This window comes from Oncorhynchus mykiss, chromosome 3 (genome assembly GCF_013265735.2).
Source record: "Oncorhynchus mykiss isolate Arlee chromosome 3, USDA_OmykA_1.1, whole genome shotgun sequence".
NCBI lineage: Eukaryota > Metazoa > Chordata > Actinopteri > Salmoniformes > Salmonidae > Oncorhynchus > Oncorhynchus mykiss.
The window spans coordinates 83746094-83759945 of NC_048567.1; the positions used below are offsets into that span (position 1 = coordinate 83746094).

At 44.2% G+C, this 13852-nt stretch overlaps 1 protein-coding gene across 1 annotated transcript in view; it reads right to left on the reverse strand.

Moving 5' to 3' along the window:
• The window catches only part of LOC118964336 (T-cell-specific surface glycoprotein CD28-like), a 123220-nt gene that overhangs the window by 98763 nt on the left and 10605 nt on the right, over positions 1 to 13852 (reverse strand). The window contains exon 2 of the mRNA XM_036975350.1: positions 8117 to 8443. Within this exon, the coding sequence (XP_036831245.1) occupies positions 8117 to 8443 (327 nt within the window). The remainder of the gene's footprint in view (positions 1 to 8116; positions 8444 to 13852) is intronic.

Consider the following 13852-nt stretch of genomic DNA (forward strand, 5'->3'; position numbering starts at 1 on the left):
CTAGGATAGTCTGGTTGTGTTATAGATCTGGGACCAGGCTAAGATAGTATGGTTCTGTTAGAGATGTTTTAGATCATGGACCAGGCTAGGATAGTATGGTTGTGTTATAGGTCTGGGACCAGGCTAGGATAGTCTGGTTGTGTTATAGGTCTGGGACCAGGCTAGGATAGTATGGTTCTGTTATAGATCTGGGACCAGGCTAGGATAGTATGGTTCTGTTAGAGATGTTTTAGATCTGGGACCAGGCTAAGATAGTATGGTTCTGTTAGAGATGTTTTAAATCTGGGACCAGGCTAGGATAGTATGGTTGTGTTATAGATCTGGGACCAGGCTAGGATAGTATGGTTCTGTTATAGATCTGGGACCACGCTAGGATAGTATGGTTGTGTTATAGATCTAGGACCAGGCTAGGATAGTATGGTTCTGTTAGAGATGTTTTAGATCATGGACCAGACTAGGATAGTCTGGTTGTGTTATAGATCTAGGACCAGGCTAGGATAGTCTGGTTGTGTTATAGATCTGGGACCAGGCTAAGATAGTATGGTTCTGTTAGAGATGTTTTAGATCATGGACCAGGCTAAGATAGTATGGTTCTGTTAGAGATGTTTTAGATCTGGGACCAGGCTAAGATAGTATGGTTCTGTTATAGATCTGGGACCAGGCTAGGATAGTATGGTTCTGTTATAGATCTGGGACCAGTGTAGGATAGTATGGTTCTGTTATAGATCTGGGACCAGGCTAGGATAGTATGGTTCTGTTATAGATCTGGGACCAGGCTAGGATAGTATGGTTCTTTTATAGATCTGGGACCAGGCTAGGATAGTCTGGTTCTGTTAGAGATCTGGGACCAGGCTAGGATAGTATGGTTCTGTTAGTGATGTTATAGATCTGGGACCAGGCTAGGATAGTCTGGTTCTGTTATAGATCTGGGACCAGGCTAGGATAGTCTGGTTCTGTTATAGATCTGGGACCAGGCTAAGATAGTATGGTTCTGTTATAGATCTGGGACCAGGCTAGGATAGTATGGTTCTGTTATAGATCTGGGACCAGGCTAGGATAGTATGGTTCTGTTATAGATCTGGGACCAGGCTAGGATAGTATGGTTCTTTTATAGATCTGGGACCAGGCTAGGATAGTCTGGTTCTGTTAGAGATCTGGGACCAGGCTAGGATAGTATGGTTCTGTTAGTGATGTTATAGATCTGGGACCAGGCTAGGATAGTCTGGTTCTGTTATAGATCTGGGACCAGGCTAGGATAGTCTGGTTCTGTTATAGATCTGGGACCAGGCTAAGATAGTATGTTTATGTTAGAGATGTTTTAGATCTGGGACCAGGCTAAGATAGTATGGTTCTGTTAGAGATGTTTTAGGTCATGGACCAGGCTAGGATAGTATGGTTGTGTTATAGGTCTGGGACCAGGCTAGGATAGTCTGGTTGTGTTATAGATCTGGGACCAGGCTAGGATAGTATGGTTCTGTTATAGATCTGGGACCACGCTAGGATAGTATGGTTGTGTTATAGATCTAGGACCAGGCTAGGATAGTATGGTTCTGTTAGAGATGTTTTAGATCATGGACCAGACTAGGATAGTCTGGTTGTGTTATAGATCTAGGACCAGGCTAGGATAGTCTGGTTGTGTTATAGATCTGGGACCAGGCTAAGATAGTATGGTTCTGTTAGAGATGTTTTAGATCATGGACCAGGCTAAGATAGTATGGTTCTGTTAGAGATGTTTTAGATCTGGGACCAGGGTAAGATAGTATGGTTCTGTTATAGATCTGGGACCAGGCTAGGATAGTATGGTTCTGTTATAGATCTGGGACCAGGCTAGGATAGTATGGTTCTTTTATAGATCTGGGACCAGGCTAGGATAGTCTGGTTCTGTTAGAGATCTGGGACCAGGCTAGGATAGTATGGTTCTGTTAGAGATGTTTTAGATCATGGACCAGACTAGGATAGTCTGGTTGTGTTATAGATCTAGGACCAGGCTAGGATAGTCTGGTTGTGTTATAGATCTGGGACCAGGCTAAGATAGTATGGTTCTGTTAGAGATGTTTTAGATCATGGACCAGGCTAAGATAGTATGGTTCTGTTAGAGATGTTTTAGATCTGGGACCAGGGTAAGATAGTATGGTTCTGTTATTGATCTGGGACCAGGCTAGGATAGTATGGTTCTGTTATAGATCTGGGACCAGGCTAGGATAGTATGGTTCTTTTATAGATCTGGGACCAGGCTAGGATAGTCTGGTTCTGTTAGAGATCTGGGACCAGGCTAGGATAGTATGGTTCTGTTAGTGATGTTATAGATCTGGGACCAGGCTAGGATAGTCTGGTTCTGTTATAGATCTGGGACAAGGCTAGGATAGTCTGGTTCTGTTATAGATCTGGGACCAGGCTAAGATAGTATGGTTCTGTTAGAGATGTTTTAGATCATGGACCAGACTAGGATAGTCTGGTTGTGTTATATATCTAGGACCAGGCTAGGATAGTCTGGTTCTGTTAGAGATCTGGGACCAGACTAGGATAGTATGGTTCTGTTAGTGATGTTATAGATCTGGGACCAGGCTAGGATAGTCTGGTTCTGTTATAGATCTGGGACCAGGCTAGGATAGTCTGGTTCTGTTATAGATCTGGGACCAGGCTAGGATAGTCTGGTTGTGTTATAGGTCTGGGACCAGGCTAAGATAGTCTGGTTGTGTTATAGATCTGGGACCAGGCTAAGATAGTATGTTTCTGTTAGAGATGTTTTAGATCATGGACCAGGCTAAGATAGTATGGTTCTGTTAGAGATGTTTTAGATCTGGGACCAGGCTAAGATAGTCTGGTTGTGTTATAGATCTGGGACCAGGCTAAGATAGTATGGTTCTGTTAGAGATGTTTTAGATCTGGGACCAGGCTAGGATAGTCTGGCTGTGTTTTAGATCTGGGACCAGGCTAGGATAGTATGGTTCTGTTAGAGATCTGGGACCAGGCTAGGATAGTATGGTTCTGTTAGAGATGTTTTAGATCTGGGACCAGGCTAAGATAGTATGGTTGTGTTATAAATCTGGGACCAGGCTAAGATAGTCTGGCTGTGTTTTAGATCTGGGACCAGGCTAAGATAGTATGTTTGTGTTATAGATCTGGGACCAGGCTAGGATAGTCTGGCTGTGTTTTAGATCTGGGACCAGGCTAGGATAGTCTGGTTGTGTTAGAGATGTTTTAGATCTGGGACCAGGCTAGGATAGTCTGGTTGTGTTATAGATCTGGGACCAGGCTAGGATAGTCTGGTTGTGTTATAGATCTGGGACCAGGCTAGGATAGTATGGTTGTGTTATAGGTCTGGAACCAGGCTAAGATAGTATGGTTCTGTTAGAGATGTTTTAGATCTGGGACCAGGCTAGGATAGTCTGGTTGTGTTATAGATCTAGGACCAGGCTAGGATAGTCTGGTTGTGTTATAGATCTGGGACCAGGCTAGGATAGTATGGTTGTGTTATAGGTCTGGAACCAGGCTAAGATAGTATGGTTCTGTTAGAAATGTTTTAGATCTGGGACCAGGCTAGGATAGTCTGTTTGTGTTATAGATCTAGGACCAGGCTAGGATAGTCTGGTTGTGTCATAAATCTGGGACCAGGCTAAGATAGTCTGGTTGTGTCATAAATCTGGGACCAGGCTAAGATAGTCTGGTTGTGTTATAGATCTGGGACCAGGCTAAGATAGTATGGTTCTGTTATAGATCTGGGACCAGGCTGGGATAGTATGGTTCTGTTATAGATCTGGGACCAGGCTAGGATAGTATGGTTCTGTTATAGGTCTGGAACCAGGCTAAGATAGTATGGTTCTGTTTTAGGTCTGGAACCAGGCTAAGATAGTATGGTTCTGTTAGAGATGTTTTAGATCTCGGACCAGGCTAGGATAGTCTGGTTGTGTTATAGATCTGGGACCATGCTAAGATAGTCTGGTTGTGTTATAGATCTGGGACAAGGCTAGGATAGTATGGTTCTGTTAGTGATGTTATAGATCTGGGACCAGGTTAGGATAGTCTGGTTCTGTTATAGATCTGGGACAAGGCTAGGATAGTCTGGTTCTGTTATAGATCTGGGACCAGGCTAAGATAGTATGGTTCTGTTAGAGATGTTTTAGATCATGGACCAGACTAGGATAGTCTGGTTGTGTTATATATCTAGGACCAGGCTAGGATAGTCTGGTTCTGTTAGAGATCTGGGACCAGACTAGGATAGTATGGTTCTGTTAGTGATGTTATAGATCTGGGACCAGGCTAGGATAGTCTGGTTCTGTTATAGATCTGGGACCAGGCTAGGATAGTCTGGTTCTGTTATAGATCTGGGACCAGGCTAGGATAGTCTGGTTGTGTTATAGGTCTGGGACCAGGCTAAGATAGTCTGGTTGTGTTATAGATCTGGGACCAGGCTAAGATAGTATGTTTCTGTTAGAGATGTTTTAGATCATGGACCAGGCTAAGATAGTATGGTTCTGTTAGAGATGTTTTAGATCTGGGACCAGGCTAAGATAGTCTGGTTGTGTTATAGATCTGGGACCAGGCTAAGATAGTATGGTTCTGTTAGAGATGTTTTAGATCTGGGACCAGGCTAGGATAGTCTGGCTGTGTTTTAGATCTGGGACCAGGCTAGGATAGTATGGTTCTGTTAGAGATCTGGGACCAGGCTAGGATAGTATGGTTCTGTTAGAGATGTTTTAGATCTGGGACCAGGCTAAGATAGTATGGTTGTGTTATAAATCTGGGACCAGGCTAAGATAGTCTGGCTGTGTTTTAGATCTGGGACCAGGCTAAGATAGTATGTTTGTGTTATAGATCTGGGACCAGGCTAGGATAGTCTGGCTGTGTTTTAGATCTGGGACCAGGCTAGGATAGTCTGGTTGTGTTAGAGATGTTTTAGATCTGGGACCAGGCTAGGATAGTCTGGTTGTGTTATAGATCTGGGACCAGGCTAGGATAGTCTGGTTGTGTTATAGATCTGGGACCAGGCTAGGATAGTATGGTTGTGTTATAGGTCTGGAACCAGGCTAAGATAGTATGGTTCTGTTAGAGATGTTTTAGATCTGGGACCAGGCTAGGATAGTCTGGTTGTGTTATAGATCTGGAACCAGGCTAAGATAGTATGGTTCTGTTAGAAATGTTTTAGATCTGGGACCAGGCTAGGATAGTCTGTTTGTGTTATAGATCTGGGACCAGGCTAGGATAGTATGGTTGTGTTATAGGTCTGGAACCAGGCTAAGATAGTATGGTTCTGTTAGAAATGTTTTAGATCTAGGACCAGGCTAGGATAGTCTGGTTGTGTTATAGATCTGGGACCAGGCTAGGATAGTATGGTTGTGTTATAGGTCTGGAACCAGGCTAAGATAGTATGGTTCTGTTAGAAATGTTTTAGATCTGGGACCAGGCTAGGATAGTCTGTTTGTGTTATAGATCTAGGACCAGGCTAGGATAGTCTGGTTGTGTCATAAATCTGGGACCAGGCTAAGATAGTCTGGTTGTGTCATAAATCTGGGACCAGGCTAAGATAGTCTGGTTGTGTTATAGATCTGGGACCAGGCTAAGATAGTATGGTTCTGTTATAGATCTGGGACCAGGCTGGGATAGTATGGTTCTGTTATAGATCTGGGACCAGGCTAGGATAGTATGGTTCTGTTATAGGTCTGGAACCAGGCTAAGATAGTATGGTTCTGTTATAGGTCTGGAACCAGGCTAAGATAGTATGGTTCTGTTAGAGATGTTTTAGATCTCGGACCAGGCTAGGATAGTCTGGTTGTGTTATAGATCTGGGACCATGCTAAGATAGTCTGGTTGTGTTATAGATCTGGGACCAGGCTAGGATAGTCTGGTTGTGTTATAGATCTGGGACCAGGCTAGGATAGTATGGTTCTGTTAGAGATGTTTTAGATCTGGGACCAGGCTAAGATACTATGGTTCTGTTAGAGATGTTATAGATCTGGGACCAGGCTAAGATAGTATGGTTCTGTTAGAGATGTTTTAGATCTGGGACCAGGCTAAGATACTATGGTTCTGTTAGAGATGTTTTAGATCTGGGACCAGGCTAAGATAGTATGGTTCTGTTAGAGATGTTTTAGATCATGGACCAGGCTAAGATAGTATGGTTCTGTTAGAGATGTTTTAGATCTGGGACCAGGCTAAGATAGTCTGGTTGTGTTATAGATCTGGGACCAGGCTAAGATAGTATGGTTCTGTTAGAAATGTTTTAGATCTGGGACCAGGCTAGGATAGTCTGGCTGTGTTTTAGATCTGGGACCAGGCTAGGATAGTATGGTTCTGTTAGAGATGTTTTAGATCTGGGACCAGGCTAGGATAGTATGGTTGTGTTATAGGTCTGGAACCAGGCTAAGATAGTATGGTTCTGTTAGAGATGTTTTAGATCTGGGACCAGGCTAGGATAGTCTGATTGTGTTATAGATCTAGGACCAGGCTAGGATAGTCTGGTTGTGTTATAGATCTGGGACCAGGCTAGGATAGTATGGTTGTGTTTTAGGTCTGGAACCAGGCTAAGATAGTATGGTTCTGTTATAGATCTGGGACCAGGCTGGGATAGTATGGTTCTGTTATAGATCTGGGACCAGGCTAGGATAGTATGGTTCTGTTATAGGTCTGGAACCAGGCTAACATAGTATGGTTCTGTTAGAGATGTTTTAGATCTGGGACCAGGCTAGGATAGTATGGTTCTGTTATAGATCTGGGACCAGACTAGGATAGTATGGTTCTGTTAGAGATCTGGGACCAGGCTAGGATAGTATGGTTCTGTTATAGATCTAGGACCAGGCTAGGATAGTCTGGTTGTGTTATAGATCTGGGACCAGGCTAGGATAGTATGGTTGTGTTTTAGATCTGGGACCAGGCTAAGATACTATGGTTCTGTTAGAGATGTTATAGATCTGGGACCAGGCTAGGATAGTCTGGTTGTGTTAAAGATCTGGGACCAGGCTAAGATAGTCTGGTTCTGTTAGAGATATTATAGATCTGGGACCAGGCTAGGATAGTCTGGTTGTGTTATAGATCTGGGACCAGGCTAAGATAGTATGGTTCTGTTATAGATCTGGGACCAGGCTAGGATAGTATGGTTCTGTTAGAGATGTTTTAGATCATGGACCAGGCTAAGATAGTATGGTTCTGTTAGAGATGTTTTAGATCTGGGACCAGGCTAAGATAGTATGGTTCTGATAGAGATGTTTTAGATCATGGACCAGGCTAGGATAGTATGGTTGTGTTATAGGTCTGGGACCAGGCTAGGATAGTATGGTTCTGTTAGAGATGTTTTAGATCATGGACCAGGCTAGGATAGTATGGTTGTGTTATAGGTCTGGGACCAGGCTAGGATAGTATGGTTCTGTTAGAGATGTTTTAGATCATGGACCAGGCTAGGATAGTATGGTTGTGTTATAGGTCTGGGACCAGGCTAGGATAGTATGGTTCTGTTAGAGATGTTTTAGATCATGGACCAGGCTAGGATAGTATGGTTGTGTTATAGGTCTGGAACCAGGCTAAGATACTATGGTTCTGTTATAGATCTGGGACCAGGCTAGGATACTATGGTTCTGTTAGAGATGTTATAGATCTGGGACCAGGCTAGGATACTATGGTTCTGTTAGAGATGTTATAGATCTGGGACCAGGCTAGGATAGTCTGGTTATGTTATAGATCTGGGACCAGGCTAGGATAGTATGGTTCTGTTAGAGATGTTTTAGATCATGGACCAGGCTAGGATAGTATGGTTGTGTTATAGGTCTGGGACCAGGCTAGGATAGTATGGTTCTGTTAGAGATGTTTTAGATCATGGACCAGGCTAGGATAGTATGGTTGTGTTATAGGTCTGGAACCAGGCTAAGATACTATGGTTCTGTTAGAGATGTTATAGATCTGGGACCAGGCTAGGATAGTCTGGTTGTGTTTTAGATCATGGACCAGGCTAAGATAGTATGGTTCTGTTAGAGATGTTTTAGATCTGGGACCAGGCTAGGATAGTATGGTTGTGTTTTAGATCATGGACCAGGCTAAGATACTATGGTTCTGTTAGAGATGTTATAGATCTGGGACCAGGTCAGTTCATTTGTGCAGTGCATCATCTTTGTATTCAGTTCCTTACCTGTTATCAGTAGAGTGTGAACACAGTCCACTTTATAAGGGGGTGACCACAGCCTCTCTGCTCTGCAGATGTACAGTCCTGTTCCATTGACCGTGAACACATAGCGGTTGGTTAGGTTGTGGTTCAGGTTCTGTTCAGCTAGGTAGAACTGGACCCAGGTGTCTGATTGGTTGTTTCTGGTGTGATTCTGGTTCCTCTTGAGCACTGTGGTGTGAACGAGGGACTGGTTCAAAAAGAGGTGGAATCTCAGATCGTCTCCTGTCATGTTGGGGCAGGAGATGGACACTCTGCTGTGGAGAGATACACTCTGTATGGACAGAGGTCTGTCTGTATGGGGAAACAAGGAGGGTGGGTTAAGTGACTATGACATGTTAGAGGGCAGGAACCTGTTTCTGTCGTGAGGCAGCTTGATGGACAAGTACACCCCGCTGGACAGGACGCTAGTTTGGTGGGTTTGGAACTTTAGTGAGTATTATTTTACGTCTGCACTGAAACGTGGCGTCCCTCCTGTTGGGATAGTGACGTCACGTTCCAGAAGACAACAGGGTTCGGGTTCTTTGAGTCAGAAATCAAGAGCCTGTAAAGGTGTCGGGTGAAGTTACCCTAAGGAAGCTTATCCTGGGTCAGTTTTGCACCCCCCCCCCCCCCTTCAAATTTTTGTTTTGTTAAAGGTTAGAATCTGAGGAGGGGGAACTGATCCTAGATCTGTACTTAGGGTTAACAGAGTGTCTGTGGAGGAGAATCTACAGTACTAGTATGTGACACAGAGATGTGAAGAACCACTGTGCAGCAGTTGTTTACATCATACCTTACTCCGTCCTGTTTGCTCAGTCAGGAAGTGGTTGCCACAATAGATCTCTGAACCTATGTGGTTTGATTATAAAGATAATATGAACCCATCTGTGACTGCAACATTCAATATCAGAAAAAACATTGTGAACCCTCTTCTCTCTCTATATTGATCTGAAGAGTTTAATTCCAAAACGCTATATATCCATTTTCAGAAATGTTGGTAAATTAGATTTTATTGTTATAAGAAGTTATGAAATGTAACATTGTTAACAGGAAATATTCCAAAAGGATAGAAATAAACTTGTGCTGCTGGTGCTGCTGGTGCTGCTGGTGCTGCCGGTGCTGCTGGTGCTGCTGGTGCTGCTGGTGCTGCTGGTGCTCCTGGTGCTCCTGGTGCTGCCGGTGCTGCTGGTGCTGCTGGTGCTGCTGGTGCTGCCGGTGCTCCTGGTGCTGCTGGTGCTGCTGGTGCTGCTGGTGCTGCCGGTGCTGCCGGTGCTGCTGGTGCTGCCGGTGCTGCTGGTGCTGCTGGTGCTGCCGGTGCTGCCGGTGCTGCCGGTGCTGCCGGTGCTGCCGGTGCTCCTGGTGCTGCCGGTGCTGCCGGTGCTGCTGGTGCTGCCGGTGCTGCCGGTGCTGCCGGTGCTGCTGGTGCTGCCGGTGCTGCCGGTGCTGCCGGTGCTGCTGGTGCTGCCGGTGCTGCCGGTGCTGCTGGTGCTGCTGGTGCTGCCGGTGCTGCCGGTGCTGCCGGTGCTGCTGGTGCTGCCGGTGCTGCCGGTGCTCCTGGTGCTCCTGGTGCTACTGGTGCTGCCGGTGCTGCCGGTGCTCCTGGTGCTCCTGGTGCTACTGGTGCTGCTGGTGCTGCCGGTGCTGCCAATGCTGCCGGTCCTGCCACTCCATCAGGTCAGGGATAGTAGTGATCTCAGTAATAAGCCGGTCCTGCCACTTCATCAGATCAGGGATAGTAGTGATCTCAGTAATAAGCCGGTCCTGCCACTCCATCAGGTCAGGGATAGTAGTGATCTCAGTAATAAGCCGGTCCTGCCACTCCATCAGGTCAGGGATAGTAGTGATCTCAGTAATAAGCCGGTCCTACCACTCCATCAGATCAGGGATAGTAGTGATCTCAGTAATAAGCCGGTCCTGCCACTCCATCAGGTCAGGGATAGTAGTGATCTCAGTAATAAGCCGGTCCTGCCACTCCATCAGGTCAGGGATAGTAGTGATCTCAGTAATAAGCCGGTCCTACCACTCCATCAGATCAGGGATAGTAGTGATCTCAGTAATAAGCCGGTCCTACCACTCCATCAGGTCAGGGATAGTAGTGATCTCAGTAATAAGCCGGTCCTGCCACTCCATCAGGTCAGGGATAGTAGTGATCTCAGTAATAAGCCGGTCATGCCACTCCATCAGATCAGGGATAGTAGTGATCTCAGTAATAAGCCGGTCCTGCCACTCCATCAGATCAGGGATAGTAGTGATCTCAGTAATAAGCCGGTCCTGCCACTCCATCAGGTCAGGGATAGTAGTGATCTCAGGAAGGAGGTGTATTCTGTCTCCTAAAGATGAACATACTTTGGTGTGAAAAGTGCAAATCAATCCCAGAACAACAGCAAAGGACCTTGTGAAGATGCTGGAGGAAACAGGTACAAAAGTATATATATCCACAGTAAAACGAGTCCTATATCAACATAACCTGAGTCCACTCAGCAAGGAAGAAGCCACTGCTCCAAAACCGCCATAAAAAGCCAGACTACGTTTTGCAACTGCACATGGGGACAAAGACCGTACTTTTTGGAGAAATGTCCTCTGGTCTGATGAAACAAAAATAGAACTGTTTGGCCATAATGACCATCGTTATATTTGGAGGAAAAAGGGGGACGCTTGCAAGCCGAAGAACATCATCCCTTCTGTGAAGCACGGGGGTGGCAGCATCATGTTGTAGGGGTGCTTTGCTGCAGGAAGGACTGGTGCACTTCACAAAATAGATGGCATCATGAGGGAGAAAAATGATGTGGATATATTGAAGCAACATCTCAAGACATCAGTCAGGAAGTTAAGGCTTGGTCGCAAATGGGTCTTCCAAATGGACAATGACCCCAAGCATACTTCCAAAGTTGTGGCAAAATGGCTTAAGGACAACAAAGTCAAGGTATTGGAGTGGCCATCACAAAGCCCTGACCTCAATCATATAGAACATTTGTGGGCAGAACTAAAAAAGCGTGTGCAAGCAAGGAGGCCTACAAACCTGACTCAGATACACCAGCCCTGTCAGGAGGAGTGGGTCAAAATTCACCCAACTTATTGTGGGAAGCTTGTGGAAGGCTACCCGAAACGTTTGACCCAAGTTAAACAACTTGTTAAACAACAATGCTACCAAATACTAATTGAGTGTATGTAAACTTCTGAGCCACTGGGAAAGTGATGAAAGAAATTAAAGCTGAAATAAATAATTCCCTACTATTATTCTGACATTTCACATTCTTAAAATAAAGTGGTGATCCTAACTGACCTAAGACAGGGGATTTTTTTACTCTGATTAAATGTCAGGAATTGTGAAAAACTGAGTTTAAATGTATTTGGCTGAGGTGTATGTAAACTTCTGACATCAACTGTACGTATGTATGGTCATTGTGAGGACGATGTCGTCGATGCACTTATTGATGAAGCCGGTGACTCAGGTACAGGGTTGGGTAGGTTACTTTCTAAATGTAATCTGTTACAGTTACTAGTTACCAAAATTGTAATCAGTAACGTAACTTTTGGATTACCCCAAACTCAGTAACGTAATCTAATTACATTCAGTTACTTTTAGATTACTTTCCCCTTAAGAGGCCTTAGAAGAAGACAAATGTATCTTACCAATTGAACGACATCTATTGCAGGATAAATCCTTGTTATCGTTTACACAGCTGGTCAAATATGGATGTTACATTTCACTTTATGGGTTGGTTATGTAGGATTCTTCTAACCCTTCGCTTTCTACTGCATATAATAATATGATTAAATTATATCTTTACATTAAAAACCAAACTCTATCAGAATTCCAGTCATTCTAACTAATGTTATACCCCTTGATCTTCAAGAACAGGATGTGGAAATATAGTAGTAGAAGTATAGATTAGCCAAATGGATTTACCTGAGCACAACCACAAAAATATGGACTTATTAGCCAGCCCTACTCTGTGGTTTATGATTTTCTTGTTATTAGAGGACTGATTGGGCTCCATGATTCGAGTTGAAAAATAAATGCTGCGCTCATGGAATGGCTTTGAGGACTACTGAAATGGCATGCTTTGAGGACTACTGAAATGGCATGCTTTGAGGACAACTGAAATGGCATGCTTTGAGGACAACTGAAATGGCATGCTTTGAGGACTACTGAAATGGCATGCTTTGAGGACTACTGAAATGGCATGCTTTGAGGACTACTGAAATGGCATGCTTTGAGGACAACTGAAATGGCATGCTTTGAGGACAACTGAAATGGCATGCTTTGAGGACTACTGAAATGGCATGCTTTGAGGACTACTGAAATGGCATGCTTTGAGGACAACTGAAATGGCATGCTTTGAGGACTACTGAAATGGCATGCTTTGAGGACTACTGAAATGGCATGCTTTGAGGACAACTGAAATGGCATGCTTTGAGGACTACTGAAATGGCATGCTTTGAGGACTACTGAAATGGCATGCTTTGAGGACTACTGAAATGGCATGCTTTGAGGACTACTGAAATGGCATGCTTTGAGGACTACTGAAATGGCATGCTTTGAGGACTACTGAAATGGCATGCTTTGAGGACCACTGAAATGGCATGCTTTGAGGACAACTGAATTGGCATGCTTTGAGGACAACTGAAATGGCATGCTTTGAGGACTACTGAAATAGCATGCTTTGAGGACAACTGAAATGGCATGCTTTGAGGACTACTGAAATGGCATGCTTTGAGGACTACTGAAATGGCATGCTTTGAGGACTACTGAAATGGCATGCTTTGAGGACTACTGAAATGGCATGCTTTGAGGACTACTGAAATGGCATGCTTTGAGGACTACTGAAATGGCATGCTTTGAGGACTACTGAAATGGCATGCTTTGAGGACTACTGAAATGGCATGCTTTGAGGACTACTGAAATGGCATGCTTTGAGGACTACTGAAATGGCATGCTTTGAGGACTACTGAAATGGCATGCTTTGAGGACTACTGAAGAGGGCTATTTACATGTGGAAAATTAATTCCATATGCTGCATTAGCTATATGCCTCTTGTTTATCTTTTTGTTGGTGACCATTTGACATCTTCATAATACAGTGCCTTGCGAAAGTATTCGGCCCCCTTGAACTTTGCGACCTTTTGCCACATTTCAGGCTTCAAACATAAAGATATAAAACTGTATTTTTTTGTGAAGAATCAACAACAAGTGGGACACAATCATGAAGTGGAACGACATTTATTGGATATTTCAAACTGTTTTAACAAATCAAAAACTGAAAAATTGGGCGTGCAAAATTATTCAGCCCCCTTAAGTTAATACTTTGTAGCGCCACCTTTTGCTGCGATTACAGCTGTAAGTCGCTTGGGGTATGTCTCTATCAGTTTTGCACATCGAGAGACTGACATTTTTTCCCATTCCTCCTTGCAAAACAGCTCGAGCTCAGTGAGGTTGGATGGAGAGCATTTGTGAACAGCAGTTTTCAGTTCTTTCCACAGATTCTCGATTGGATTCAGGTCTGGACTTTGACTTGGCCATTCTAACACCTGGATATGTTTATTTTTGAACCATTCCATTGTAGATTTTGCTTTATGTTTTGGATCATTGTCTTGTTGGAAGACAAATCTCCGTCCAAGTCTCAGGTCTTTTGCAGACTCCATCAGGTTTTCTTCCAGAATGGTCCTGTATTTGGCTCCATCCATCTTCCCATCAATTTTAACCATCTTCCCTGTCCCT